At 40.4% G+C, this 26,221-nt stretch overlaps 2 protein-coding genes across 3 annotated transcripts; one reads left to right on the top strand and one right to left on the bottom strand.

Annotated features, from left to right (window-relative positions):
* Positions 1 to 1,557: 1,557 nt before the first annotated feature.
* HSF2 (heat shock transcription factor 2) lies at positions 1,558 to 14,667 on the top strand. 2 transcript variants are annotated; one of them, XM_010168043.1, is made up of 12 exons: positions 1,558 to 1,662; positions 1,875 to 2,002; positions 2,797 to 2,921; positions 5,267 to 5,342; positions 6,492 to 6,553; positions 6,667 to 6,751; positions 7,580 to 7,749; positions 9,035 to 9,304; positions 10,963 to 11,068; positions 12,620 to 12,673; positions 13,277 to 13,361; positions 13,726 to 14,667. In XM_010168043.1, exons 1-12 carry the CDS (start codon positions 1,632 to 1,634, stop codon positions 14,013 to 14,015), a joined length of 1,482 nt encoding a protein of 493 aa, XP_010166345.1. In that variant the 5' UTR covers positions 1,558 to 1,631; the 3' UTR covers positions 14,016 to 14,667. The 2 variants fall into 2 exon arrangements, with proteins under 2 accessions (XP_010166345.1, XP_028940803.1); XM_029084970.1 differs by lacking the exon at positions 12,620 to 12,673 and having other exon boundaries at positions 1,559 to 1,662; positions 13,726 to 14,171.
* Positions 14,668 to 16,524: 1,857 nt separating this feature from the next.
* Positions 16,525 to 25,882, bottom strand: LOC104525004 (serine incorporator 1). Its single transcript, XM_010168042.2, has 9 exons — positions 25,727 to 25,882; positions 24,171 to 24,364; positions 21,887 to 21,966; positions 21,562 to 21,699; positions 20,417 to 20,586; positions 20,198 to 20,288; positions 18,862 to 19,003; positions 18,518 to 18,745; positions 16,525 to 16,978 (listed from the first exon to the last, which is right to left on the bottom strand). Exons 1-9 carry the CDS (start codon positions 25,760 to 25,762, stop codon positions 16,840 to 16,842), a joined length of 1,218 nt encoding a protein of 405 aa, XP_010166344.1. The 5' UTR covers positions 25,763 to 25,882; the 3' UTR covers positions 16,525 to 16,839.
* Between the last annotated feature and the right edge of the window lie 339 nt (positions 25,883 to 26,221).

Raw genomic sequence — 26,221 nt, 5'->3', positions numbered from 1 at the left:
TGATTCTCAGCAGGAGGTAGGTAGGCATTACTGGGAGGTTTTCGTCTCCCTACCCTCCTCTCAGTCTTAAGCTCCTAAAGTGGTGAGCTGTTTGTAAATACCATTTCTGACAATCCTTGCTGGTTCATCAGAAGCAAGCTCTCAGGCAAGGATCTTCATGTGATCTCATGGTTGGATCTTCGAGCTTCCTGGTATCATAGAGCTGCCGGCATTTCGGAGTAAGAAACAAAGGTGACTCCTTGAACTAAAGGGTTTCTAAGAAGATGCAGTATCAGGGTTGACATTTGTCAGAGATGATGGGCTTCTCATTAAATACAGGGTGAGAGTGCTGTGGGTGTGCAGACAAAACCTGAACCATTTTGAAGTAGCTAGTTTGGATTCTGCCAGTTGTCCTTTAGTTAATGGAGCACAGTCATAGAATCACAGAATGGTTTGTGTTGGAAGGGACCTTAAAGATCATCTAGTTCCAACCCCCCTGCCATCAGCAGGGACACCTTCCACTAGACAAGGTTGCTCAAAGCCTCATCCAACCTGGCCTTGAACACATCCAGGGAGGGGGCATCCACAACTTCCTTGGGCAACCTGTTCCAGTGTCTGACTACCCTCACAGTGAAGAACTTCTCCCTAATATCTCATCTAAACCTGCCCTCTTTCATCTTAAAATCATTACCCCTTGTTCTGTCATTAACTGCCCTTATGAAAAATCCCTCCCCAGCCTTCCTGTAGCCCCAGAGGTATAGCCCCCTCCCTGTAGCCTCTTCAGTTACTGGAAGCCGCTGTAAGATCTCCCCGGAGCCTTCTCTTCTCCAGGCTGAACAACCCCAAGTCTCTCAGCCTGTCCTCGCAGGAGAGGTGCTCCAGCCCTCAGATCATCCTTGTGGCCTCCTCTGGACTTGTTCTAGCTGCTCCATGTCTCTCTTGTGTTCGGGGTGAAGAACAAAGAGCCGAGCCTTCTCTTTTAGTCAAAACCTGTGGATGAAATAAAAGATCAGTCCTGCCTTGCAGTTGGCATCCCAGGAGGAGGAGGATATTGCCTTGGGTGGTTACCGTTTTGGTAACTCGGAAACCCAGTGGACACCTTCAGCTCTTTGACAGCTCCATCTGCTCTACAAGTCCTATCAAACTAATCATGCTTTTGTACTGGAAAGCACAAGGGACTTCCAGTTGCTTGTTGGTTTGTTTGGTTTTTTCCTTGCACAGTCTCTTTGTTAGATTCTTTCCCAAGACTTTGAAGCTACATACAAAATCAGTACTATTGCTTTGTAGTGAACCTGTGGTAATTGTTGGTAAAAAAAATAATTCATTTCTTGAGGAAGCAGTGAGTAACAACAGAGATGTTCCCCGTCAGATATGGATAGCGATGTAAATTGATAACACTATTGCTTTGCAGCTGCAAGGTTTGTACACTTTTTGTTGTGGAAAATTGTAGGCAGGCACATGAGTTATGTACTGCATGCACAAAGGAAACATTCCTATCTGATGATTAATTCTAAAAACCTAGCATGTTTTCTGCAATGGTCTTTAAGTAGCTTCATGTGTTTCTCTCGTTTTAGAATGGCCAGAGTTTCTTGGTGTTGGATGAACAGAGATTCGCCAAAGAGATTCTTCCCAAGTACTTCAAGCACAACAACATGGCAAGCTTTGTCAGACAGTTAAACATGTGTAAGTTCTTGGGTTTTTGTTTCCTAGCGTAGTTCTAGATCCTGTGCCTGTTTAGTTATAGACAGTTTCCTTTGAGCAGTGGCCTTGTGTTCTCTGCAACTAGGATACTGTCTCATCCTCAAAACTGTTAACAAGGTAGTTGGAACAAAACAGTTGGAATTTCTCAATGTGGGTTTCGAGAGGGTTTATTTTTTCTATTTCTTGTTTTAAAGATGGCTTCCGTAAAGTTGTCCATGTTGATTCTGGGATTGTCAAACTGGAGCGAGATGGTCCAGTAGAGTTTCAGCACCCGTATTTTAAGCAGGGCCGGGAGGACTTACTGGAGCACATCAAAAGGAAGGTTAGTGAAAACTCAGTATGTGGAAAACCTGTGCTGGTGAGTATGAATGAATGGCAAAGTTCATGTCAAGCTTAATTGCAAGATTGTGAGTGCAAATAAGCGTGGAGTTTGGGGAAACAAACTGCACTGCTCTCGTACATATCTTGATTTATTTAAAGGTATTTTGGGAGATTTGCCAAGGCTCCTTTACCTAACCTGCTTTGCTGCTGTTAGAGTAGGTCTCACAGGTGGCAAAAATGAGCAAGTTCTGCAGATAAAGCATTTTGCAAATGGAAGTGCAGAGCATGCTTTGACTTACCATCACTAATGTAACAATCTGCTTGTTTATGTAGCTTGTTTGAGAACAAAGCTACTGTAAGCATTAAACTTTCTACCAAGGAGAACAGGAGGCAAACCTATAAACATGTTTTGTTATGCTGCTAAATGTGATTCTGGAATGTGCTCTGCTGTTATTGTGAGTCAGATGAATATAGATAATGAATAGAAATATGGCAAGTTCAACTGTGGTGAGAGGGATATACTTATTAACATTGGGTTATTGTGAAGCAGTTGTGAAGTAGAGCAGTTAGGAGAATGCCTGAAGGATGTACACAAATGTTTGTAACAACTAAAGCTAATGTGACAGCTGTAAGAGGAAATTTCTAAGTGTTTCTGTATTTTTTATGCGTGGTTTATCATTAACTGCATATCATAGTTTATCAGCACTAGAAGAAAATACACTCGATTGCTAAAAGAAAATAACAGTTAACAATGAGTGAAGGAAAGTGCTGTTTCTGGATTCTAATCTTTTAAAGGTTTCTTCTTCGAGACCTGAAGAAAACAAGATAAGTCAGGAAGATCTCTCCAAAATAATAAGTAGTGCTCAAAAGGTGCAAACTAAACAAGAGACTATTGAATCTCGATTGTCTGCTTTGAAAAGGTAAGTTGCTCCATCAGCAACTGATCCCTAAAACTGAGTAGTTCTGGTAATAGACATCAGACAAAGAGCTATTTTTAGGTGTCACTGGGTTTCGTAGTGCCTAACTTTAAATATCGCTTTAGGAAACTAAGTTTCAATAAAATAATTGCGTTAAAAATGTAATATTCAGATATGGCTAAAAGTAATAGGCAATGTTGGTGTTTAAAGAACTGTCTAGTAGTGGGCAATTAAGTAACAACTTTAATAATAGTTCCATAATGCTGCTGAGGCTGAATATTCAACGTGGCTCTTAGCGTAAAGTGTGCTGGTTTACATCTTCAGTTTTGAAGTAGTTACTGTGTTTAGTTTGAGGCAGAGTTTGGTTTGTGCAAATTGCTTATAATAGTTTATTACTACAATTAATGTCTTTGCTCATTGCTTTTTATTTCCTGTTGTTCTTTTCACTCCCCCACTGCTAAAAATTGCAGAAGAGTTAATGCCTATAAAAAATCTGTTTAGAACTCTAATTTGGAAATTCACTAGTTAACCTCAGCAACAGAGGGACAGAATCTAAAATCCAAATGTAAATAGAGTATTTTTAGAATTGCATTTATTACCTTTTTAGTTATTATGATTTACTCTGAACAATCAGTGATGTGTGTCACAAATTACTTAATTTTTTAGAGTATGTAGATACAGATAGGATATATAACTTTAAGCTCATGCACTGTAAGTTACAGCACCTCAACAATAACTCTTATCTCAGGACTCCTTAACTTAGGTTAAATTGGGAATGTAAGTGATTGTGGACCTCTGTGGCAGAGGTCACTGATTAGTTCAAGTTTTAAGAAGTAAATGCTGTCACTTCTAGTCTTCAGTTCTAATTGCTTGAGTGGAAGAATATTCTGAGGCAAACTTCTTTTGTTTAGGAAGAGTCTTTATTGGAATCTGGCCAGTCTAGGGTAAAAATGTTCATATTCGCCCTTTTCAAATCGCAGATGGATTTGGGTTGGAAGGAACCTCAGAAGGCCGTCAGGTCCAAACCCCTGCCCAGAGCAGGGCTGACTTTGGCTGAAATGACATTGAGTTGCTAACAACCTGACAGTGTGTAGAGATGAGAAGATAAAACGGTTGGTCTTTGACATCCATGTTGTTGTCCCATAAGTTTAAAAATTACTGAGGTGGAAGTCAGAAGACCCAGTCCTACAAAACAAGTTAATAAAGCTGGTGAGAAATTGAGAAAGCTCAGAATCCCTGAACTCAGTAGTTAGGTTTGTGACAGAATTGTACTTGTAAATTGTATGTTGAACATAGGAGCAGTTGGAGGAGGGAGTAATAAGCTTCGTCACGCTGCATGTAAACAGCTGTTTCTGAAAACTTAGCTTAAGGTTCCTAAAAACCCAAACGCCAGTGGAGAGATTTTTCCTTCTTTTTTTTGTCATACATCTGTGTTGAAAACTAAACTGCAAAAGAGAGAAGGGGGCAGCGTGTTGTCTTTCCCAATTCAGTGAAGCTTTTGATATTCATTATCTACCTCTTAATACACTTACTTTATGCTGTTGGAAACAGCAAGGTTCATGGATACAGTAGCAAGGGCCACTTCACAGCAGTTTTTATACTGTCTCAGTAACTGGATTCCTGAGCACTAGGACAACCAAGGTTTGTAAAATGACAGTGTTTCATGGAAACTGCCATCTCTTCTCTGCTCCTGTTATACTTTAGCACCTAGCGTGCCCCTTTGCTCGAGCTAATAGAGGCAGCTGTTAGGATGACCTGCAGCTGCGTGTGTGACTTGAGAGCTTGTTCTGAAAGATGCTTTCAAGGTGGATGCAGTGTTGCTGACAAGTGCCTTGCATCTGACACGAGGTGTGTGAGGGAGGACAAACAGGCTTGATTAAGAACTATGTTGATTAAGAACTCTGTTTTTCAGTGGTGAGAGGAAACATCATTCTTACTGTTTGGTCCTTTGCTGCTGCCAGAAACCAGTTGTATGCTTGGGTTTTTTTATTTCTTTCCTTAGGATTTAATTATTAGAAGGAAGAGGAGAAGGTAACTTTGTTACAGAAAAGGAAACAAAATTGTTAATTTTTACATGCTGAATGTATGTGTAATAAGAATTGCCAAATTTGTGGTTTATTAATTTATTTTTTAAAGAGGGCTGGAAAGTCTCTGCAGGCTATTTGTTGTGTTTGGGTCTCCATTTTGTAATTATTTCCCAAGGCTGACTGACTTTCCTCCCTGCCCTCAATCTAAAAACACATTTCAAAGAGCTTTAATGAAGCCAACTAGTCTTTAACAAAAGCGATTAATGCAAATATTTTAAAACTTAGCTTCAGTTTGACTTGTAAATGATCCCTTTCAAACAGGGAGAATGAATCCCTTTGGAGGGAAGTGACAGAACTGAGAACAAAACAGTTGCAACAACAGCAAGTTATTCGGAAGGTGAGGCTTCTTTCAAGTGTCCTATGTGAATGAGTGAGTGTGTGCTTTGGAACAGGAGTCCTGTGCCACGTGTTACCTTGCTTTACCCTCACTTTTTTTTTTTTTTTTTTGTGGTGCATGAAATGTCTTTTTAATAGAAAAAGCTAAAAGGTGGTAGATGGTGTACAAATCTTATGTGGTATTTCACCCCATAAGCAGAAAATAAAGTCAAACTCTTGTAAACATTTTCAGAGAAAGAGGTTCAAGAACATCATATATCATTCCTTAAGGTACCTTTAAAATGGTCCATTCGCATTTTATTACTTCAGGAATCAGATGACTAATATTCTGTGTTGGATGATGTCAGGAAAAATTCTTTCTCACTGCAAGACTTAGAGAGTTCTGTATTGGAAATTCACTGCTGTCCCACTTCAATGACCCACTGACTGTATATCTCTGAAGTTATCCAAAGAATAGATTATTGAGTGGAACCCACTGTTAATATGTTATGTTAGCTTAGTTTAACACTTAGATCTATGATCTCCCAGAACCGATGTAAATGCAGAGCGTTTACAGATTTTTACATGTCAGAAATAGCAACACTGAAAGCAGCCTTGTAGCAGAGACTCTTTTTTTTTTCTAGTTTGTTCAAGCCAGATACATACATTTAATTCTTAAATTTAAAACATAAGGGAAGAAAGTAACATGCAAAAGGAAAGGCAGCTGATGAATACTGTTAAGTGTACATGTCTTTTATTCTGAATCTGTCAAAAATGCCTTTCCCCAGATCCAGTGTTTACAGATACAGGTTATGTGTACAGTCAGCGTCCCCATGTGCCTTCTCTCAGTGCTGTTAGAATTCTTGTAATAGTTTGAGTTCCTGGATGTTTTTCAGTTTACTGTATGATGTAGTGTAAAAGTCTGCTCTTACCACCTGCTATGAAAAGCCTTTCTCGGACAACTGAATAATCTTTTTAGATATTACCAGCAGTGTTTTATATTCTACCATGATTTTTAAATTTTCTGAACGGTTCTATATGAGAGTTACTACACAAAATAAGTGTTCTGCTGTTTATGTAGAGTTTGTTCTTGAAGTCTTATGCTATAAGGTATCTTGGTGTTAATGAGAGAAACAATTAGTGACTAACAATAGCCTTCTTTTCCTTATAGATTGTACAGTTTATTGTTACCTTGGTGCAGAATAACCAGCTAGTGAGCCTAAAACGCAAGAGGTAAATATGATCGTGAAAACTTGCTGTCCAGTCAACCTACTGACATGTTTTGTTGACCAAAACCAAAGAATTAGTTTTGAGGTGGCTTTCTTCCTTTACTTTTTCTGATTTAGGCCTCTGCTTCTGAACACTAATGGACCTGCAAAGTCGAATGTATTTCAACAGATTGTGAAAGAACCAGCGGACAGTAACCACCATGTAAGATTTTTTATGTGTACTCTTTGTTACAATGAAGGAAGGGGTGGAGGGTTGCAGATGAAGTAGTTTGTCTTATGGGCAATAAAACATAGCTGTGAACTGAGAGCTGTCAACTTTTAGAAGCAATATTGCATGTTGTGTTTCCTTCAGAAGACAAGTGTGTTGATAAGCACATAGAAGCCAGTTACCTGTGTATTAAATACAACTCGGTGTGATCCTACTGAAAGCAGTTTGCTTTGAATAATAGCGCTGTTAGAAATAGCACACGTGTGTTGTGGTGTCACCTCTGAGAGTTGGGCTCCCTTAGCCCCATACAGGGACAAGGATCCAGCGTGTTGCTCTGCAAGGCAGCATCCAACCCAGCAAAATCCTGTGCCATTTGAATATGTTATGCCTCTGAAAGTTACTTTCTGCTGTCCAGATAATGGTTGGTGGGGAAATCATTAGAATGAGTGCCTAGCGTAGTATTAAAATTAATAGCTTTGTAACAAGGAACTATTTAAATGGCAGTCACTGTTTTAGTATTTTTAGTTCTTGTGTAGTCCTGTTGTCGCAGCTGTTTTGTTGCTTTTGCTGACAGTACTAGTATATTTTTATTTCTATGCCTGTAGTATTTGCCAAACATGTTTTTCTTTAGCTGCTGTTCTCCAACTTTGTATGTTTTTTTTCTGTTAAATGTAGATCTATACATATAGCTTGTAACCTTCAAGGTGTAGGAAAGCTCTTACACCTCATTAGAATTGAAGCATTGTAAGATACAGTGATAACTGTCAGAATGCTGAAGCTCATTGTCCTTCTGCCCTCTGACTCTTTTTAAATAATTCTCAGGTACCTCTCAACAGAAATGAGGGCTTAAAACAAAGGGAACAGATTTCAGATGACATTATTATTTATGATGTCACTGAGGATGTGGGTGATGAAGAAAATCCTATGGGCGATGAAGAAAATCTTCCCATTACACCAGAAGCAAATGAAGATACCACTTCAGATTCTTCCAAGTAAGAAGTCTCTAGAAGTCTATATAGATAATTTGCTTTCAGTGTTGTATTGTATGCAATAGTTTAGATGTCTTAGATAATTCTTTTTAATGAAGTGGTCAGAAATATTCAATACTCCTGTACATACAGAAGCTTCATCTGTGAATTCACACTAGATTCTGGTTTATTGATCTCTGGATTTATTCCAAGTAGTTAATTTGTCTGTTGGAGTTTTAATATGCTGAGTATAGAAACTAGTGAGAAGCAATCTGTATTACTGCACTCTTTTCCAAAGATAAAGTGATGTCTTCTTACTTTTGGTTATGGATACAGACAGGAATTACTTCCCTTGTTTGGACAGATTTTTATGGAGAATAATTTGCATGTGCTGTTTGTTAGGTGTTCAGGTGGTCTCTGAACTTTATTAAGCCACTTAATTTCAGGGTGGGGTTTTTTTTTTCGGTCCCAAGTGTTTGTGAATATAGTGACTATGTTCCTTCTTGTCTGTACTATAGAAGCAGCTCGTCTTTCAGCTGTGAGCAGTGGCAACTTAGTCCTGGGATTGAGATGCAGCTCCCTTCCTGATTTGCATTATATTGATAGGGCCTGTATTATGCCTCATGGAATAAAACAGTTATTTCTAGCTTACATTTGAACAAGTACCCTTGTTCTTGTTCAGCTGCTGTCTGGGAATGCGTTCTCTGCTATAAGAGCTTCATGAAGATAAGGCTGTGATAGAGAGACAGCACAACTAACAGCTACATAAAGAGTTGAGAAGACCAGAATATGGAGGGAAGCAAATTATTTGAGACTCTCTCTTGGTTTTTAGGTGGGCTCCCTGGTATGTGTACCAAGGTTAATTAACTACAGCACTATTGGCTGAGATCCTTTGTTATGGATGCTCCAGAGTTGATTCTGTTCAACAGGAAAGATGCAAAATACGTATTGTCTGTCTAGTTTGACGGCCTCATATGCTTTGGTCCACTTGTTACATACTTTACATTTATACGCAAGCTTATAGTCGTTCTAATGCAAGAAACGTCAGTGTTCCTATATCTTTTTAGTAGCTGTTACTGTGGTCTAGTGCAACAGCATCTGCTAGCTGAGCTGCATTAACTGTATTGAGCCTTACAGCACTGTATCAGTGGAATGTAGATGTATCTTGCTGTGTTTTGTATTAAAAAGCAGTAGGAAAGTTTATTTCCTTATAGTAGCTTGACTAAAATGAGAAGTAACTAAACCCATGGAATAATACCAGTTTAAATTAGTGCATTAAATACTTTAATTCCTTTGTCTCATCTTACAGCTGTAGTCATTCTCCCGATATTGTAATTGTGGAAGACGATAATGAAGAAGAATATGCCCCTGTAATTCAAGAGGATAAAAGCACAGAATCAGTTGCTGTCCCAGCTAATGACCCCCTCAGTTCTGTCGGTGACAGTACAAGCCCTCTCATGTCAAGTGCTATACAGCTGAATAACCAGTCAACTTTAACCGCAGAAGATCCAGTCTCAATGATGGATTCCATACTCAATGAGAACGGAGTAATTTCACAGAACATAAATCTTCTTGGAAAGTGAGTAGCCTGGTCTTTTGTTTTTTCAAGTATTAGAACTGTTTGTTTGACTGCAGTAAAAAGAACTGAATAGTACCATAGAATCACAGAATCATTTTGGTTGGAAAAGACCTTTAAGATCATCCAGTTCATCCACAAATCTAACACTGCCAAGTCCATCTCTAAACCATGTCCCTAAGCACCTCATCTACACGTCTTTTAAATACCCCCAGGGATGGCGACTCAACCGCTTCCCTGGGCAGCTGGTTCCAATACTTGACAACTGTTTCAGTGAAGAAATTTTTCCTACTGTCCAATCTAAACCTCCCCTGGCACAACTTGAGGATATTTCATCTTCTCCTGTTGCTTGTTACCTGGGAGAAGAGACCAACACTCACCTGACTACAGCCTCCTTTCAGGTAGTGTAGAGAGTGTTAAGGTCTCCTCTCAGCTTCCTCTTCTCTGGCCTAAACAACCCTAGTACCTTCAGCTGCTCCTTATAAGACTTGGGCTCCAAACCCTTCACCACCTTTGATGCCCTTCTCTGGACACGCTCTGTGTGGGGCCCAAAACTGGACACAGTACTCATGGTGCAGCCTCACCAGTGCTGAGTACAGGGGGACAATCATTTCCCTACTCCTGCTGGCCACACTATTGCTGATGCAGGCCAGGGTGTTGTTGCCCTTCTTGGCCACCTGTGCACACTGCTGGCTCCTGTTCCGCCGGCTGTTGACCCCCCCCCCCCAGGCCCCAGCCACTCCTCCCCAAGCCTGTAGCCTTCTATGGGGTTGTTGTGACCCAAGTGCAGGACCTGGCACTTGGTCTTATTGAACCTCATACAATTGGCCTGGGCCCTTGATCCAACCTGTCCAGGTGCCTCTGTAGAGCCTTCCTCCCCTCAGGCAGATCAACACTTCCCTCCAGCTTGGTGTCATCTGCAGACTTACTGAGGGTGCACTCAATCCCCTCATCCAGATCATTGATAAAGATATTAAACAGAGCTGTCCCCAATACTGAGCCCTGAGGAACACCACTTGTGTGACTGGCCACCAACTGGATTTAACTCCATTTGCCACAACTCTTTGGGCCCAGCCATCCAGACAGTTTTCCACCAAGCAAAGAGTGTGCCTGTCCAAGCCATGAGCAGCCCGTTTCTCCAGGAGAATGCTGTGGGAAGCGGTGTCAGGTTTCTCTTAAGAACTTTAACCTTATAGGTCACCTTTATTCTAACCAGTTTCTAAAGATCCTTCTATTTTAAGATGGGACCTCTGAATTTCATCATGAAGCAAGTGAGTTGGGGTACATAATCTGACAATGTAATGTTGTGGATATTGTTCTTAAACTGTCAGGATTTATCTGTGTAGCTCTTGCAGGCGGATGGGACGCATTAGGGCTACCTGGATGCAAGAATCACATCTGCTGATGTCATGTCATAGTGTTTTGCTGATGTGATCCTGTTTCATAGCACCTGCCTGCTTTACTTGGGTTCTCCTCTAAGGAAGCTCAAAGTTTTCAAAGTTCTCATTTTTTTCCAGAGGTTGTTTCCAATAAAAGACTTGGTTCATTCCAGTTCTGGTGAAGGTTTTTAAATGTATGTCACACATCTGTGTAAAGCTTGATAGTGAGTTTCTCTTCCTTTTGTTGAAGGTTACAGCAATAAAATATTGTTTGTCTTCTAGAGTTGAACTTCTGGATTATCTTGACAGTATCGACTGCAGTTTAGAGGACTTCCAAGCTATGTTATCAGGACGACAGTTCAGCATAGGTCCGGATCTCCTGGTCGATGTAATTTTCACTGTTTATTTTAAGTATTTTAGTAATACACTACAGAAAATATTTGTGTGGGTTGCTACTGTTTAATAGAGATGTAAAACACAACAGATTTTTGTTGTTGTTGTTGTCTTTCTTCCCTTTAAAAAAGGAAAGTTACAAATATTTGTGAATATGTGCTTCTGGAGCACTGGTATAATTCTTGGTGCCACACCACTGCTCAAGTAAATACCTGAAGTTTTGATTGAAGAATGGCTTTGTTAATGAAATAGTGCTCATGTTTGTCGCTACATGAACTAGGGCACCAGTTAGATCAATACTGTTGCTTTGAAATAGGCCAGTGCATCATCTATGGTGTTCTCAATCAACTGGGGTTAGAAAGGTTCTTGGCATTTATTTTACAAGTTTCTCTGCCATTTCAGGTTATTTCTTAGGAGTATTTATATGTTCTCAATTTCTCTTCAGATTTATGTCAGGTAGAATGGTCTGAGTTGGAAGGGACCTGTGCAGGGCCAGCTTGAAAGTTGGATCATGTTACTTGGGACCTTGTTTGACTCAAATTCTGAAATCTCCAAAGAGAGATGCCACAGCCTCTTGGGTGCCAGTTCCAGTGCTTGACTCTTCTTCATTAAGAATTCCCTTATGTCAGTCAGAATTTCCCTGCTGCAGCTTGTAGCTTTTGCCTCTTGTGCTTTGTCCACCCCTGTGGAGTTTGTGTTCTCTGTAACTACTCTTCAGAAGCCGTTATCCTCGTTTGCCCTCTCCAGACAAGATTAGCTAAGCTCCCTCAGCCTCTTGTATGTCATAAGCCCCAAAACATCTGCGTCCCTCCAGACACCCTCTAGTTTGAAAACTCTTGTACTGGGAGGCCTAGAACTGGACAGTCTTCCCCAGGTGGTCTCAGGTACATAGAGAAGTGTGTGATTCCACCAAATCATAGTTGCTTTGCCTGTGGCAGAGCGTGCCTCCCTGCAGCAAGGCCCTGCCGTGGGTTCATGGTAGGCTGTCGTCTACCAGGACTCCTAGGTCCCTCTGCAAGGAGTGGCTCCCTGTTTGGTCCCTAGCCTGGGCCAGCCTGTGAGGTCATCGCGTCCCAATTGCGTTTGGCTGTTGAACTTGATGGGAGTACCTGTTGGCCCCTCTCCCACCTTGCTGACATCCCTCATATCAGCAGTTCTACTCTCCCATGTATTGATGGCTCCTCCCAGTTTGGGGTCACTTGCAGACTTGATCAGGGTCGACTTCCTTATTGTACCCAGAATTCTCCATGCAGCAATTTAAGAAGGAATTGGTATTTTAAGACCACAGCAAACCCTGTTAGTCTCAGTGAGACGTAATAACGGTTGTTTCCTTTGTGACTGAGGCTCGTGGAATTCCAAGCCATTACGCTCCAGCGCTCGGTTTTCTTTGCAAAAGTGGTACCTACCTGTAAATAAAACTCTAATCCTGATAGAGGTGAAAACATTCAGTACAGGGATTATTCTCACACACAGTGATGACAAGTATTGTATTATATTCTTAATAGCAACACTGAGATACCTAAACTTTGTGTTTTGTCTTACTCAGCTTTTTACAAGCTCCGTGCAGATGAATCCCACAGACCATATCACTAATAACAAAGTAAGTCTTACATCCATTGCTCAGTGTACTCAGTAGTGAGAGATGGAAACTTTACTCATCCTTTACTGTTTTCTGTACTAATATAATAGCACTTTTTTCATGCTCTGGCTGTGAAGACTTCCATGAGAATAGGAAGACTGCACCTGGTTTGTTAGGTTTTAAACAGAAAAGGGAAAAGCACGCTAATGTCCTTTAAAATTCGTATCACCTTAAGGTCAATAACCTGTTCGTTGTACCAGTCCCTTGACTTTTGTATCATCTAAGATTTTAGTACTTGTGAAGATGGCACACACACTTTGACAGAACAGATTTCCACTTGTGTTGTCTGGTGGGGAAAGAAACACAAGAATAAGCAGTGGAGCAAAGATCTGCCCCTTTGAATTTGTCTGCTCATTTATGAGCATTGCTTTTGGTTCCTGCTTGAGTAAGCCTGTGTCGTTTCTATTGTGTTTTCTCAGCCAAGGTCTCTTAGTGTGGGCAACTGATACCGCTGCATCCTTTCACAAATAAAAATTTAAATTTTAATAGTTGGTCAGCTGTGTTCTAGCAGCATTGGAAAAGGCTTTAACCATGTGTTTAAGATTTTGCTTGTGATTTTTCCAGATGGAGACAAAGGGAATAGAAACTACCAAGAATAATGCTGGTCCAGCAGCTTCACAGGAAACACAAGTTTCTAAGCCCAGATCAGGTTAGTTGTAGTGTTTTGTTGAAACAGTTCAACAGCTGAACAAGTGTTGTTCTAAAAACTCTCTCAGTTATTTGCTCTCTGTCTGATTTTGTGTCATGCTGATAAGAAAATGACCAAAACAAAATTTTTTAGACTTGCTTTTTAGGTTTTTGGAACTGCACTAGGTACAGAGAAACATGTTTCTGCAGGAGAATCTGAACAAACAATGTTATGCATGACTGTAACAATTCTTTATTTGCTCATTTTAAACAAATGCCTATAATGTTCTTTATTAAGTATTCTCTAAATAACTTCTGTGGGGTGTATTTTGCCTTTTTCCTTCTGAACGTGAATTTCTCATGTTTTGGGAATTTGTTTCCCTTAGATAAGCAACTCATACAGTACACTGCCTTTCCACTCCTTGCATTCCTCGATGGGAACCCAGGCTCTGCCACGGAGAGTGGGAGCTCTGTGGCTGGAACTCCTTCCTCTGTTGACAAGCCCCTGGAAGTGGATGAGCTCCTGGAGAGTGGCCTGGATCCCGCACCCACCCAGAGCAAACTGGTGCGGCTGGAGCCGCTGACAGAGGCGGAAGCGAGCGAAGCCACGCTGTTCTATCTATGTGAACTTGCCCCAGCGCCCATGGACACAGACATGCCGTTCTTGGATAACTAATGTAAGGGGGACTCTGTATATAGTCATGAAGATGAACTATTTATTTAGAATATTGTTTGGTATATGAGTTTTTTGTAAATCACTGTTTTATGTAACCAGATAACATGGAATCTAAAATCCCTTTCCTATGTTACTTCCTATGAGCAGTTAACTACGTGGTTAGACAAGCTGTTAGACACGGCTGGCAATACCAGGTCAGACTGTTGCTGTACTGCTGTCACATACTTGGTATTACACATATCGCTACATATCCCAGGTAACTGAACACTTGTTAATAGTAAGCTTTGATTTATGATTTCTTATACTTCTGGTCTTATATACGATGACGTAAACTGTAGTGTATGGTTAGGGAGCACTGACTTTCTCTATCTTGGGGTTTTTTGTATTTTTTACAAGTTTTGTTTAACAAACATGAAGCTTTTTTGGGGGTGGGGGGACCAGGACCTGATGTAGGCTTTTTTTTTCCCTGCTTGGACTGGGAACAAAGTGCCTGTACCTTGCTGACTCTTGGTTCTGCCTTACTTTCACTTCAGTGGAAGTGCTCACACATAGCACAAACTGGGGAAGAGTTCTGTACGGCCACCAGGCCCCTCAACTGCATGAGTACTTTTAACTTGGACCATCTATTCTGAAAAATAAATGTTACTTAAGTGTGATACTTGTTAAGAGTTGGGCGTGGATTTAAGAGCCTGTATTTTTCAGGCCTTACACAGCTGAAAACACCAGAGGGGCTGCTACAACTAGCTGAGGGTGCAGTTGACACTTTTAACCAAGTAATTTCACCTTAATATAAGCAGTAAGTTAAACCATAACTGAAGATAAATATTTTCTGCCCTCAGAGGCTTGAGTGTGCAAGGTGGTTCAGTCAAGGGAGAAACTGGATCTTAGTAACTTCAGAGATGCAACAGGAAAAACACCTTCCACAACCCTGCCACTGCACTCAAAATTTTCCTAATTATTTAATGTTACAGGACTCATAAATCTGGTATTCAGGTGTCTTATCCAGACTTAACAAACAGGTACAATATGAAGCAGCAGCTGATGCTGCTGGTACAGGTGTGAAGCACATTCATGTTTTCAGAGATGGTTGCAAAGAGCACTGAGAGAAGAACTGTCAGAAAGCTGCACACAGGGGGTTATATGTGATGTCCCAGAGAGCCAGAACTGCCAGCCTTGCAGGTCCTGCTTTGCAGCACATTCTGCTGCTGCTCCTCAGCTGCCAGGTGCTATAAAATACCCCAGGAACAGAAGATGAGAACGCAACACAAACCCTTACAGTGTCCACATGTGGCAGCAGTATGAGACACAAAGTCACTGGCCATCTTCATCCAAATTTGTTTATTAATAAGGTAACAACATATTCCAAATTATTACAAGCCTTTACTAATCCTTCCATTGCCATTTCAAGTTTGGCTGACACACCAGATTTCTGCAGTACATGTCAGTGTTTAGGTGCAGAATTAAAATAAAAGCTTAGAGAATAATTAGCAACAGGAAGTAACAGTGTGAACACCACAGGAACAGATGACACCTGTTGAAGGCTCAGGGTCACTCCCAGTCAGGCTGCTCTAGTCTCAAGCTGTAGCAAGTAACAGAGATATAAATAACGCAGCTTACGTAGTTCAGTTTAAAGCAGCAAGCACAAAAGCTTTTAAGATTTCATAACTGCACAGGAATTATACGGCATTTTAATCCAACTGGTTAATGTCTTACCCCAGGCCTAGATTTAGACTTTCTAGGCTCAAGTCCCTCCCTGGCAATGGAGAACAAGCAAAATACCTAATACATTAAAAGATTTCAAAATTTAGCCTCAAATATATTAAGAAACACTGTTGTTGAAAAGCCTCCGTTAATGCAAACCTCTTAATTGCTGTCATTTCAGTGCTCCTTTTCCTCCTGTTTCTTTTTTAAACACAGTACTAAAAAAATTCCTCTAAAGGGGCTTACACAGCTTCACCACTCCGCTCCTTCCAAACTGTGATTGTAGCTTAGCCAAGAAAGTGGCACACGAAACAGCAATAAATTACAGCACACCCATCCCCTTCAAACTACTTAAAAAATAATAGTAATAATAATAATAGTATATAGATACACATTGTAAACAGGTGCCTTAAAAACATGCTTCTGAGCATCTGAGACCAGGATGTTTTTCCCCAGGGTGTCTGTCCCCCTGTCTGCAACGGGACACACCGGACACGAAGGAGGACATGAGCTCCTCTGCAGCTTCAGGTGCAAGCCTCCCCCTTTAACACCTGTGCTAAAGGTGTTGCTGCCCTCGGTACGGGAAGAGGTCGGGCTGTTCGTGCCAAAGCGCTGCAAGGTGTCCCGTAAACTCCAACATGCACAATGCCGAGTCTAACGCTTGCTCAAGACTTTGGGATCAAGGCAACGGGGATTATCAAAGGCAGCCCCCCCTTTGCTTGCGAAGCCGGATCTAATACTGGTTTGTTACCCTAATTTTGTTACCCTAATTAACTCTTGCACTTTTTCCCTGCAACTATTTAATGCAATTGAGGGGAAAAAAAAACCTACTTCCGAAAGGCCTTGATGTTACATCTCTTGCTCCCGAAGCACTCAATCTAGGAGTAATCCTATGAAAACCACCATGATAACAATTGTCACTGAGCTCAGCTAGAAAAAGTCATTTAGTGAAATGACAGGAGACATGATTCAAGTTAATCATGCAGAATGAAGCGGGGCGTACTACATGGACAGCGCGCACACACACGCACACGTATTTACAACTGCACTACTATCTGCAACACTGTTTGTTTCAGAGACACGGTGACGCTACCACAATCATCTCCCTAGAGAGCAGCACAGCTTAGTCAAAGTCACGGTTTGTCAGAACCAGCGGGGCAACCAGAGTCCACACGTACAGCACAATGCCAATCCAGCTGGAAGATATCTTCACCCAGACAGACGGCCATTTGCTGGTCATTGTCTCGTAAGAAGAATCCGGACTGTGAAAGAAGGAAATGAAAAGAGATAATTTGCAATTTTTCTTTCAGTAGGACCTGTCTGTGCGCAGTCAGCCACTCTCCAACACCCTTCTCACAGTGCCTCGTTTTCCCTTCAGTCCCACACCTCACAGGACATCTCTACCCTTCTTCCTCCCGGCCGTTCACACCCATCTGTGTAAGAACACCATTTCTGAGTTGGTGTCACAGGAAAGGTAGAAGGCAACAGCAGCCCAAAAAATACTTAGTAAGAGAAGCTGTCAAGAAGCAGAAATAATGGCAAGGAATCTCTAAGCAGATCTGTGGAAAGGCAGGAAATGGACAGCATGTCTAGATACAGACAGTGCATTTCAGCTAGCCAAAACACAACACCTAGAAGAATTCATAATCTTGATGCCAGATTGACCCAAGCAGGGCCACAAATCACATCCACAGCAGGACTATTAAGAGCTACTTCTGAAGAAAAAACTTCTCTAGTGTTGCTATTTTGATACAAATTGTCCTTTAATGAATTAACACAGACCATAAATTTTTAAAAAATTCTGAAGAATTACCTGCTCAAGCTGTTACCATACTACTGGCAAAGGTACAGAGTGAACAGACCACCTGAGTAACAATTCACACACAGGAGGACTATTTTATCTTGAAGATTATTTTTCAGGGAGCAGACTACCTAACTGCCTTCCACTAAGACCCCATCACAGAATGGCTGAGGTTGCAAGGGACCTGTGGAGGTCATCTGGTCCAATCACCCGCTCAAGCATGGACATCTAGAGCAGGTTGCCCAGGACTACACCCAGACAGCTTCTGAGTACCTCCAGGGATGGAGACTCCACACACCCCTGGGCAACCTATTCCAGTGCTTGGTCACCCTCACAGCAAAAAAGCATTTCCCAATGTTCAGAGGGAACCTCCTGTGTTCCCGTGTGTGCCCACTGCCTTTGGCCCTGTCACTGGGCACCAGTGACAAAAGCCTGGCTCCAAAAGTTCCAGCTCTCAGCCTCTCCTCATATGAGAGATGCTCTAGTCCCTCAGTCATCTTTGTGGTCCTTTGCTGGGCTCTCTCCAGTATCTCCACATCTGCCTTGTGCAGGGGAGCCAAGAACTGGACCCAGCACTCCAGGTGTGGCCCCACCAGTGCTGAGCAGAGGGGAAGGATCACCTCCCTGCACCTGCTGATGTAACATGTCCAACCTCTCCTTTTTACAGCTCGCTGTACCAGGAATGGGCCTGGTGTTTACTTATTTTTAGTTGTTACAGAATTTAAGATTCTATTGATCCTGTTTTTTTTCAGGACACATCTCAGCAGTCCCACTGAATCACGAGAATTATCCTAGAAAGCACAACAGGCACTTGTGAACAAGGCTGGCTACTCCAATTTTCAAATACAATTCATTTAACACAGATCAAAGAGTGCACTTCCCTTGTGAAGTCCCATTCAGGTCCTACATTCCTCACAGCACACAACTCATACCTCCCTGTCCACCAAGACAGCATCTTGTCTGCTCATTATTAGCACAATATATTATCAAATGTACATACCTGTACCAGTTGGTAAGTGTCATCATGATATACAGTGATGCCAGGAAAAGCATGAAATGAAAGAAGGAGTAACTGTAAGTCACTCCATCCCTCTCATTGTCTATGGCTCGGTGAACATCATCATCATCAAGGGAGCCGTCACTCCTGGGCATTCCATCCTCTATCAGTGTTGATTCATCGCTGGTGAGCATCAGCTTGTTAACTTGGCTGTTGTTGGATGTCCGGATGCTGTATTCGTCAGGAAACACCACAGTGCAGTTAGCCAAATAAACACAATTTAGTACCTGACAATGAGAAGTAATACAAGTTCACGGGAACTTTTTTGTTTTTTAAAGGAATCTTACCTCGAATAGAGAACACAGAGCAAAAACAAAACCAGTCCTACAATTCCTTGTGCATCCCACCACTGAACTACCTGACCTTGGGTTGGAGTGGTGGTGCTGTTGTAACCAATGATGCTCAGCAAACTCGGGTTACAGCGCCTGTCTGGGGGGGAAATTACATTAGAATTTATATAAAACAACAACAGAACAAATATTTAATGGTACAATTCCAGACTGAAGGCACAGTAACAGAAAGGAATTTTGTGACCATGACAGTCATGAAGCAAAAAAGCTTTGAATCTAATTTTAGCTTGTTGAGTCTCTCCAAAGCAGGCAAATGACAGTACGCGGCATAAAAATCTGTCTCCCTGAGTAGATAAAGGATTTTAAACTTATATAAAGATATGCACCAACTGCTTTACTGTTCCATCTCACATAATGAGACACAACAAAATAAAAAGTGTTCTGCATACTAAGCTTTAGAAATTCCACCACTAGAAAACCAGTTTGACAACCATACAAGTCTATAGATGATGTACCAGAGTCATCTCAGAACTGGAAAAGAATGCCACAAAGTCAGCTTTATAGTATCGACAGTTCCACAGCATCCATGAAACAGCTGAGAAGTATCAGATCATCTTATTTCCCCTTAATTACTGCAAGAATTAGATATGACTGATATGCACGCTGTTACACAGAAGCACAAAAGACTGTCCATAATTAAGATAAAAGGGCCAGAAAGCAAATTAAAAACACCAAAATCAATACTTGGCAGTTTATTTTAATCACCAGAATGTCAGGGGGGTGGAGGTGGGGGGTGTTTTTTGGCTTTTGTTGTTTTGTTTTTGGGGTTTTTTTTGTTTGGGGTTTGGGTTTTTTTTTTTTTTAAGCGATGCTCAGTTGTTTTTAGACACCAGAAACATTGAAAACATTTATTAATAGGTTTGGGTTTTTTTAAATCCTCAGTTAGGAGAAATATCATCAGTATCATCCCAGTCACCATGTAAGAAACTTTAACCTTGGCAGGGAGCTTAACTGTCCACACATCTTGGAAGAGTTGTGGTAATCTGCAAAATCTAAGGTTTAGAATCCTGCAATCCTGCCAATAATGGGTAGAAATTCTTCCATACGATAAACATAACGTATTTTTTCACTTGCTCTTATCTTTGGAAGAACTATTTCTTCAGTATTATTACAGAAGGTCAGGATCGGGGAGAGAGAACACAAACTAACCAGTCCTGCCTCTAACTTGTATGCATCACAGTACCTCATTCTAGTACTGCCTTGCAAAAAGGTGAAAATACAACTTACTGCTGAGCTGGTTACCCAGAAAGTCCCAAATTGTTACTACACTTACCTGGTTCATTGGTCATAGCTGACCAAGTCAAATACATTGTATACACTGTGATCACAGAAGACTGCAGCAAACCAGATCTTGGCTGAGATTCCTGTATGAAGAAGTCGTGAAACAGCAAAGTTAGGCAATTAAAAGATCTCAGGTATGATTATATTATAGGTTTCTGGGACTGATAATATAGAAAAAAAAACCCAAAAGATAATGGAATTAGAAGAATACCTGAATCTTCGGCAGAATTGACATGACCGAAGCTCCGATACACAGCAGCATGTTGACACTGATAAATGTCTTGTTTTCAGAACAACCTTCTGGATGAGTGTAATAAACATAAAACAAGACAATGGCTACTAGAGACAGCAGGTAATTGACAGCTGTAGCTGACAGCAGAGCTGTGAAAAGAGACAAAAACAGAGTGAAACTGGTTAACATCAGAGAGTATTAAAATTGAAATGATACTGCATGATTATCGGGTTTTGGATACAGTATACAATGAAAGAATTAGAGAGCAGTGAAATGTAAAGGAAGTTCCTCTCAATACTCTTGAGGTGTTAAAAAAGAAAACACCATCAATGGTGTTAAACGTTCATAAATGAACACACAAGCTCATAAGCCTGAAGCCATACCCAATTCTCCAGTGCTCTAACAGCAACCAAGAAGAACAAGTATGAAGGAATACAGTTGCACTACGTACACTTTGGCTAAAAGCTGAGAAAAGAAACTGAAGAACGACTTCTCCAGGAAAAGGAAAGACAAAATCCTATTTCCAAATTCCACCTTATTAAAAACATTAAAGAGTGAAGTGGCCAGTGCATGAAGACAGGCAGTGCTCCCCTTTGAAACACCTAAATGATCGCATCTGAAATGCTTTATTAACACTAACACATCATTTATCCAGTGAGATGACTTGTACTCTCCTTCACTACCTTGGCCTTTCACTCAGCACACACCTTCGAAGAATGACTGACTGGCAGACAGAAAAAAACAATTAATTGCTTATGCTCAACATGAAGCTCTAACAGGCAGGTTCACTTTTAATGAGTGCTAAGGTATAAAAAAGCCCGTGGCTGAAAAAAAAAAAACCCAAAACCTACAATTACCACTTCTCTGCCATCATGAAGTGATGCCCTGCTCCCAGGGATGAGATCTTATTACTCAGAGGCTGCTGACCCTCTCTCTGCCCCCTCCCTTTATTTACTTGACATCAAAAAGACAGCAAGACAATGGAGCTGAACTACACCATCTGAGAAAGTTACACTTATGCATAACACAGCCCTTCTGCTCTGGTAAAATGCATTACTCAATGAAAACTTATTTAACATAATGCACAATTAAATTTAGAACTTGATTGTAGTACAGTCCTTTACCTGCATACCAGCATCTTGAGTTTCCTTCCTCCATTTTTTCAACCCAAGATTCATTCCAGGAGTGGGCAAAGTCAATGAGCAAGACCAGCTGAATAAGAATAAAGCAGAATGCTCCCGCCATACCTACACAAAACCACACTAAAAGGGAAATAAAGCAAAACCAGTTCAGAACCACAGATAATTTACCATCCTGTCTTCATGTCCCTAAACACAGCAAAGTGCTACAGTTACACAGCAACAATAAAAACTGTAAGACATCAGGATGCACTGTTTTAGAACCAGTTACGATTGCACCATGATACAGTGGAAGACAGTATTTCCTTACCAGTTGTAAACGGTCCCTCTGGTATGAAGAAAGCTCCAACACTAATTGCAACTGCTGTTGCGAATTTAAAGAACCAGAACCTAAAAGGAAATTAAAAATAAAAAATAAAAAAGTCAGGCAACTGCTGAAGTTTTTTCTGATCCAATTCCAATTATGTCAAGAGGAGCTATGCAAGATGACAGAAGTACAGAATATAGAAAAATGGACTAATTCACTGGAATATAAATAAGTTACTAAACCCAGCTTGAAAGCTGAATTAACCGATAACATTTACTGTGTAATATGTACCCCACTAAAACTAGTTTTTGAATCCACATGTGCAATTTTTTTTTTTTAAATCAATATCATTCTCAATTATAGAAATAAGAACAGGTTCAAGTCTGTATAAATTTCTTCTCTAACTCCAGACTTAAGGTATCTTAATGCTCTACCCATATAAAGTACATGATAGTCAAAAGTAACACAATTGCTATACATTCTGTGCAAGTCAGTGATAATCTTGTGAAAACATCATAACTGAATTGTTTTTATTATTATTATCTTGAGGCAAGAAACCATTCTGACTGCTGTTACAACAGCAAAGAAGGTGAACGTTGGCACCGGACCACATTACTGGGCCTACCTTGCATGCAAGTGTGAAAGAGTTAGCACACATGCATGGGAAAACCCAATACTCTGAATATTTCAAATCACTGACAGGAAGATTACATTGTGAAGCATTACTGAAGATACATACAATTTCAAAAATCAAAATCTCTGGTTTTCATAAAGCTACCTGTAATGCATACTATTGAAGCAACTAGTTATTACAGAAGTGCTGGAAGTAACATTATTAAATATTTTACCAATAACAGTTAACACATCATTTTCTTTTTATCCTAGTGCTGACACTAGATTGCCTACAATATACTGCTATGGGTTGCATAAATACTACCAAAATTCCTACTGGAGAGCACAACTCCAGATAATGGTATCAAAAAGATCCCAAACACTTAAGTTTTGGGTAAAAAAAAAAAATATTCCACATCATGTAAGAGGTGTCTTTTATTGTAAAAAACAAACAAACAACAAAACAAACTAAAAAAAACCCCAAACAAAAAACTCAAACTACAAAGTGTTGATACAGAAAGTACCTGAACCATTTTCTTTTTGCTTGCAGCAAGTATGTTGCCCTGAACAGAGCAGGGTGGAGGGAAAGGCTGAACTGAGTTACTGCTGCCAACACAGCTTAATACTGTACCTGGCCTCTTTTTCTTTAGACCGACAGAAACAAAAGTAGTAAACAAAGCAATATTCTGCTCAGTCTTGATTATTTTCTTTTTTCCCTACAGAAATTATCTGAAGTTTTTTCTCATTTTATGCTAGAAATGTTTAATCTTAATATACTAAATATAAAATAAAATAACTTCTTCATTTGTATGGCTTAGCTGTTCATAGCTTCCATTAAATACAAGTATCTTGAAAAAGTAGGTGGTCACAGTGACTGCTTAGACCACAAGACTGGGCACCATAAATGGTTTTAATGCTTTTTAGCATCATGCTCTACTACAAAAATTTACATCTCCCTGGTTCAAGAAGCTGCATGACACACAGGCTGAGCCTGGATAACAACTACCACTTGTGTCAACCCTCAAGCTGAAATTCCACCTCCATCTTCTGTCTGATAATCCTAACTATAGTGAAATATAACAGAAAAAAATTAGTGTGAAGCTCAGAAACTAAATATATAACTCACTCTTTTATGCAGAGGCGAGACTGATGAAAAGACAGCAGAGCGGGAAAAGATGTTATACATCTATATAGATACATCACTTGTAATTTTGAAAATAAAACTGTTCAGAAAAAAGCAACCCCTTACAAACATCAAAGTTAGAGGAATGTAATTCCCAGGGGAGAGATGAGGCTTTTTAATCTTTCTATTTGTTAAAAAAAAATCTCAGTGGAATGAAACTTAGTACCATTATTCATCTCTGAATTTTGTCATCTTTGGACAAAAGCAGAATCTCTAATCCTGGGAAACATCTGGACGGATTATCCATTGCCATAGTTCAGCCTCTGAAAGGTGAAAGCCACGTGTATCTCTTCCTCTTGCAAAATTAATCTGCCATCTCTACGAATAACAACTTTGAGTGCCCTCGACTGCAAGAACGCTCCTCCAGCTGCTCCGAAACTCTCTGTGGAACAGGAAATCTGAGCGGTGTGCTCAGCCCCAGGCTTTATTTTCACAGTAGCCGCATCTCACACGCCCGCACCGTCCATCTCAGTTCCCATTTCTGCATCTTACCCGTTGTGCACCGCTGCTCTTGGGTCGTTGCTGCTCTTCACTTTGATCATCAGTAAGGAGAAGAGCAGGAAGAACATGGCCATGCCGAAGCACACGCGGTACACGGCTTTGTAACCAACCAGTACATCGCAATTCACGTGGCCGTGCACACCAGGGATAGTTGTTCCCATCCCTCCATCACAAAATCCAGGAATCTGGGATAAATACAAGATACTTCAGTGATCTGTAAAAAGGCTCTTGTGAGTAAACAGATATTAGCAATCTATTAATATTGTAACATTATGCAACTATTAACCTTGCTATAAAATATGATACTGAAGGGCTGTGTTGGTAGTTACAGTCCAATCAGAATATTAAACACATTCAAGGAAAAAAATCCTGCGTAGGCAAATTCTAAAAAAAATAAAAAATAAACCTTATTAACACTGTCTGGTGGGGTTTTTTTTGTTACTAAAAATTTCAGAACTTCTCAAAGAAATGCAATTTTCACTTGTTGATCTGAATCAGGAGATAAATAAAAGATCTGGGATTTGTTAAATTTGACAGTTGCTATCAAGTTCATGACATAGTTAGGAGAAGGCAGCCTGTTTACACCTCTTTGAAACAGAAACAGCCTCCCTCAGAAAAGTAACATGACAATCAATCAGAAGTATCTGTAACTGCCATATGAAACAGCTGAGAATATCCTTTCCAGTCACTACCAGGACATGAGCAATATCTTTTTGAAGTCAAATAGTCCTCCAGAAGGCTGTAATTTTCTTTCCTAGGTGACTAACATGGCTCACTGAAGCTCTAATGTGGTCACTACATCACACTGAAATAATTTACAGCTGAATAACTTGAGGGAAAGAAAATTAAAAGCATGCCTAAAAAGTTACTATCTACTAAAAAAAAAATAAAGACAGCAAAACAAAGACTAGCAGAACCAAAGCACGCGAAACTCGAGTTCAGTCACTCTGTAAGCTCTCCTATAACTCAAATTATCACTCTGTAATTAATTCTACATGCACTATTGTATCTTCATATAACTAAAAAACTGTAAAGTCCTATAAGCAGTTCCTAACATCCTCAGTAAAAAATACACTACTATCACTAGTGAAAAATATTTTTGTTATGTCTTTGCAGACTTTAAAATAGAATTTTAATTAGTACAGCACAATGAAACTAGAAGACATCATAGATTGTGGTTATTTTTCATTTTTTGATTAACAGCAACCAAAAATCAATGAAGTGCCACGAATACAAGCATCTTAAGAATACAAAATTCTAAACTCCATATACATAAATAAGACTTTTTTGTTTGACAGAATTTTTTTTCTGTTCTGAGCTATTAAAGAAGAGGTGTGACTTTACTTCTAAAGAGTGCTTTTCATCTCTGCAGTGACTGCCTCGCAAGTTTTTGTTTATTTGATCTATAATCAAATCAATGGTGACTGTGAAGCACAGGTGGCAGCACAACTACGTATTTCCAAATGAAACCCATGCTTTCAAGATGTCATTTACAGTTATCTGTGACAGTCGTTCTATCAAACATCTTAGCAGAGAAGTAACCTGACCTTCTTCAGCTGCTCTTCCATGCCTGGTATTAACATCACACAGGCAACGCTCACGCCAAGAAGCAGAAAGAACGCGTAAATCAGCCGAGTGATGGTGGAGCTGTTTCCACTGGGGCAGCATCGGCAGAGCAGGCACGGGGCACTTCCACATAAGCACGGTATCTGGCAGGGAGACAGAACATAAACCAAACTCTTTACAAGTGTTTTGCATCACTAGATTTCAATATATAATCAGGCTGTGCAGATCATCAGAAGTTCTGATGGAAAATGACTCACCCTATGCATCTCATCGCTAGTGGAGACTCAGTTGCTGCAACACGCTCCAGAGCCCCCTAACAACCCTGGCAGCGCTTCCTAAGGCGCCACCCTACAGTGAAATTACTGCTAAGCCAAAAGTCATCATTTATCCATTCAGAGAACATAAAGATTGGATTCTGGCTTATTTGTTCCCTTGAATTTTACTTCATTTCAGCTAAATCAGACGCAAGGATTGCT

Source organism: Antrostomus carolinensis, unplaced genomic scaffold (assembly GCF_000700745.2).
Source record: "Antrostomus carolinensis isolate BGI_N321 unplaced genomic scaffold, ASM70074v2 scaffold9825, whole genome shotgun sequence".
Lineage (NCBI taxonomy): Eukaryota > Metazoa > Chordata > Aves > Caprimulgiformes > Caprimulgidae > Antrostomus > Antrostomus carolinensis.
The sequence above is the reverse complement of the archived record's forward strand: the minus strand, read 5'-3'. Positions and strand labels throughout refer to the sequence as shown.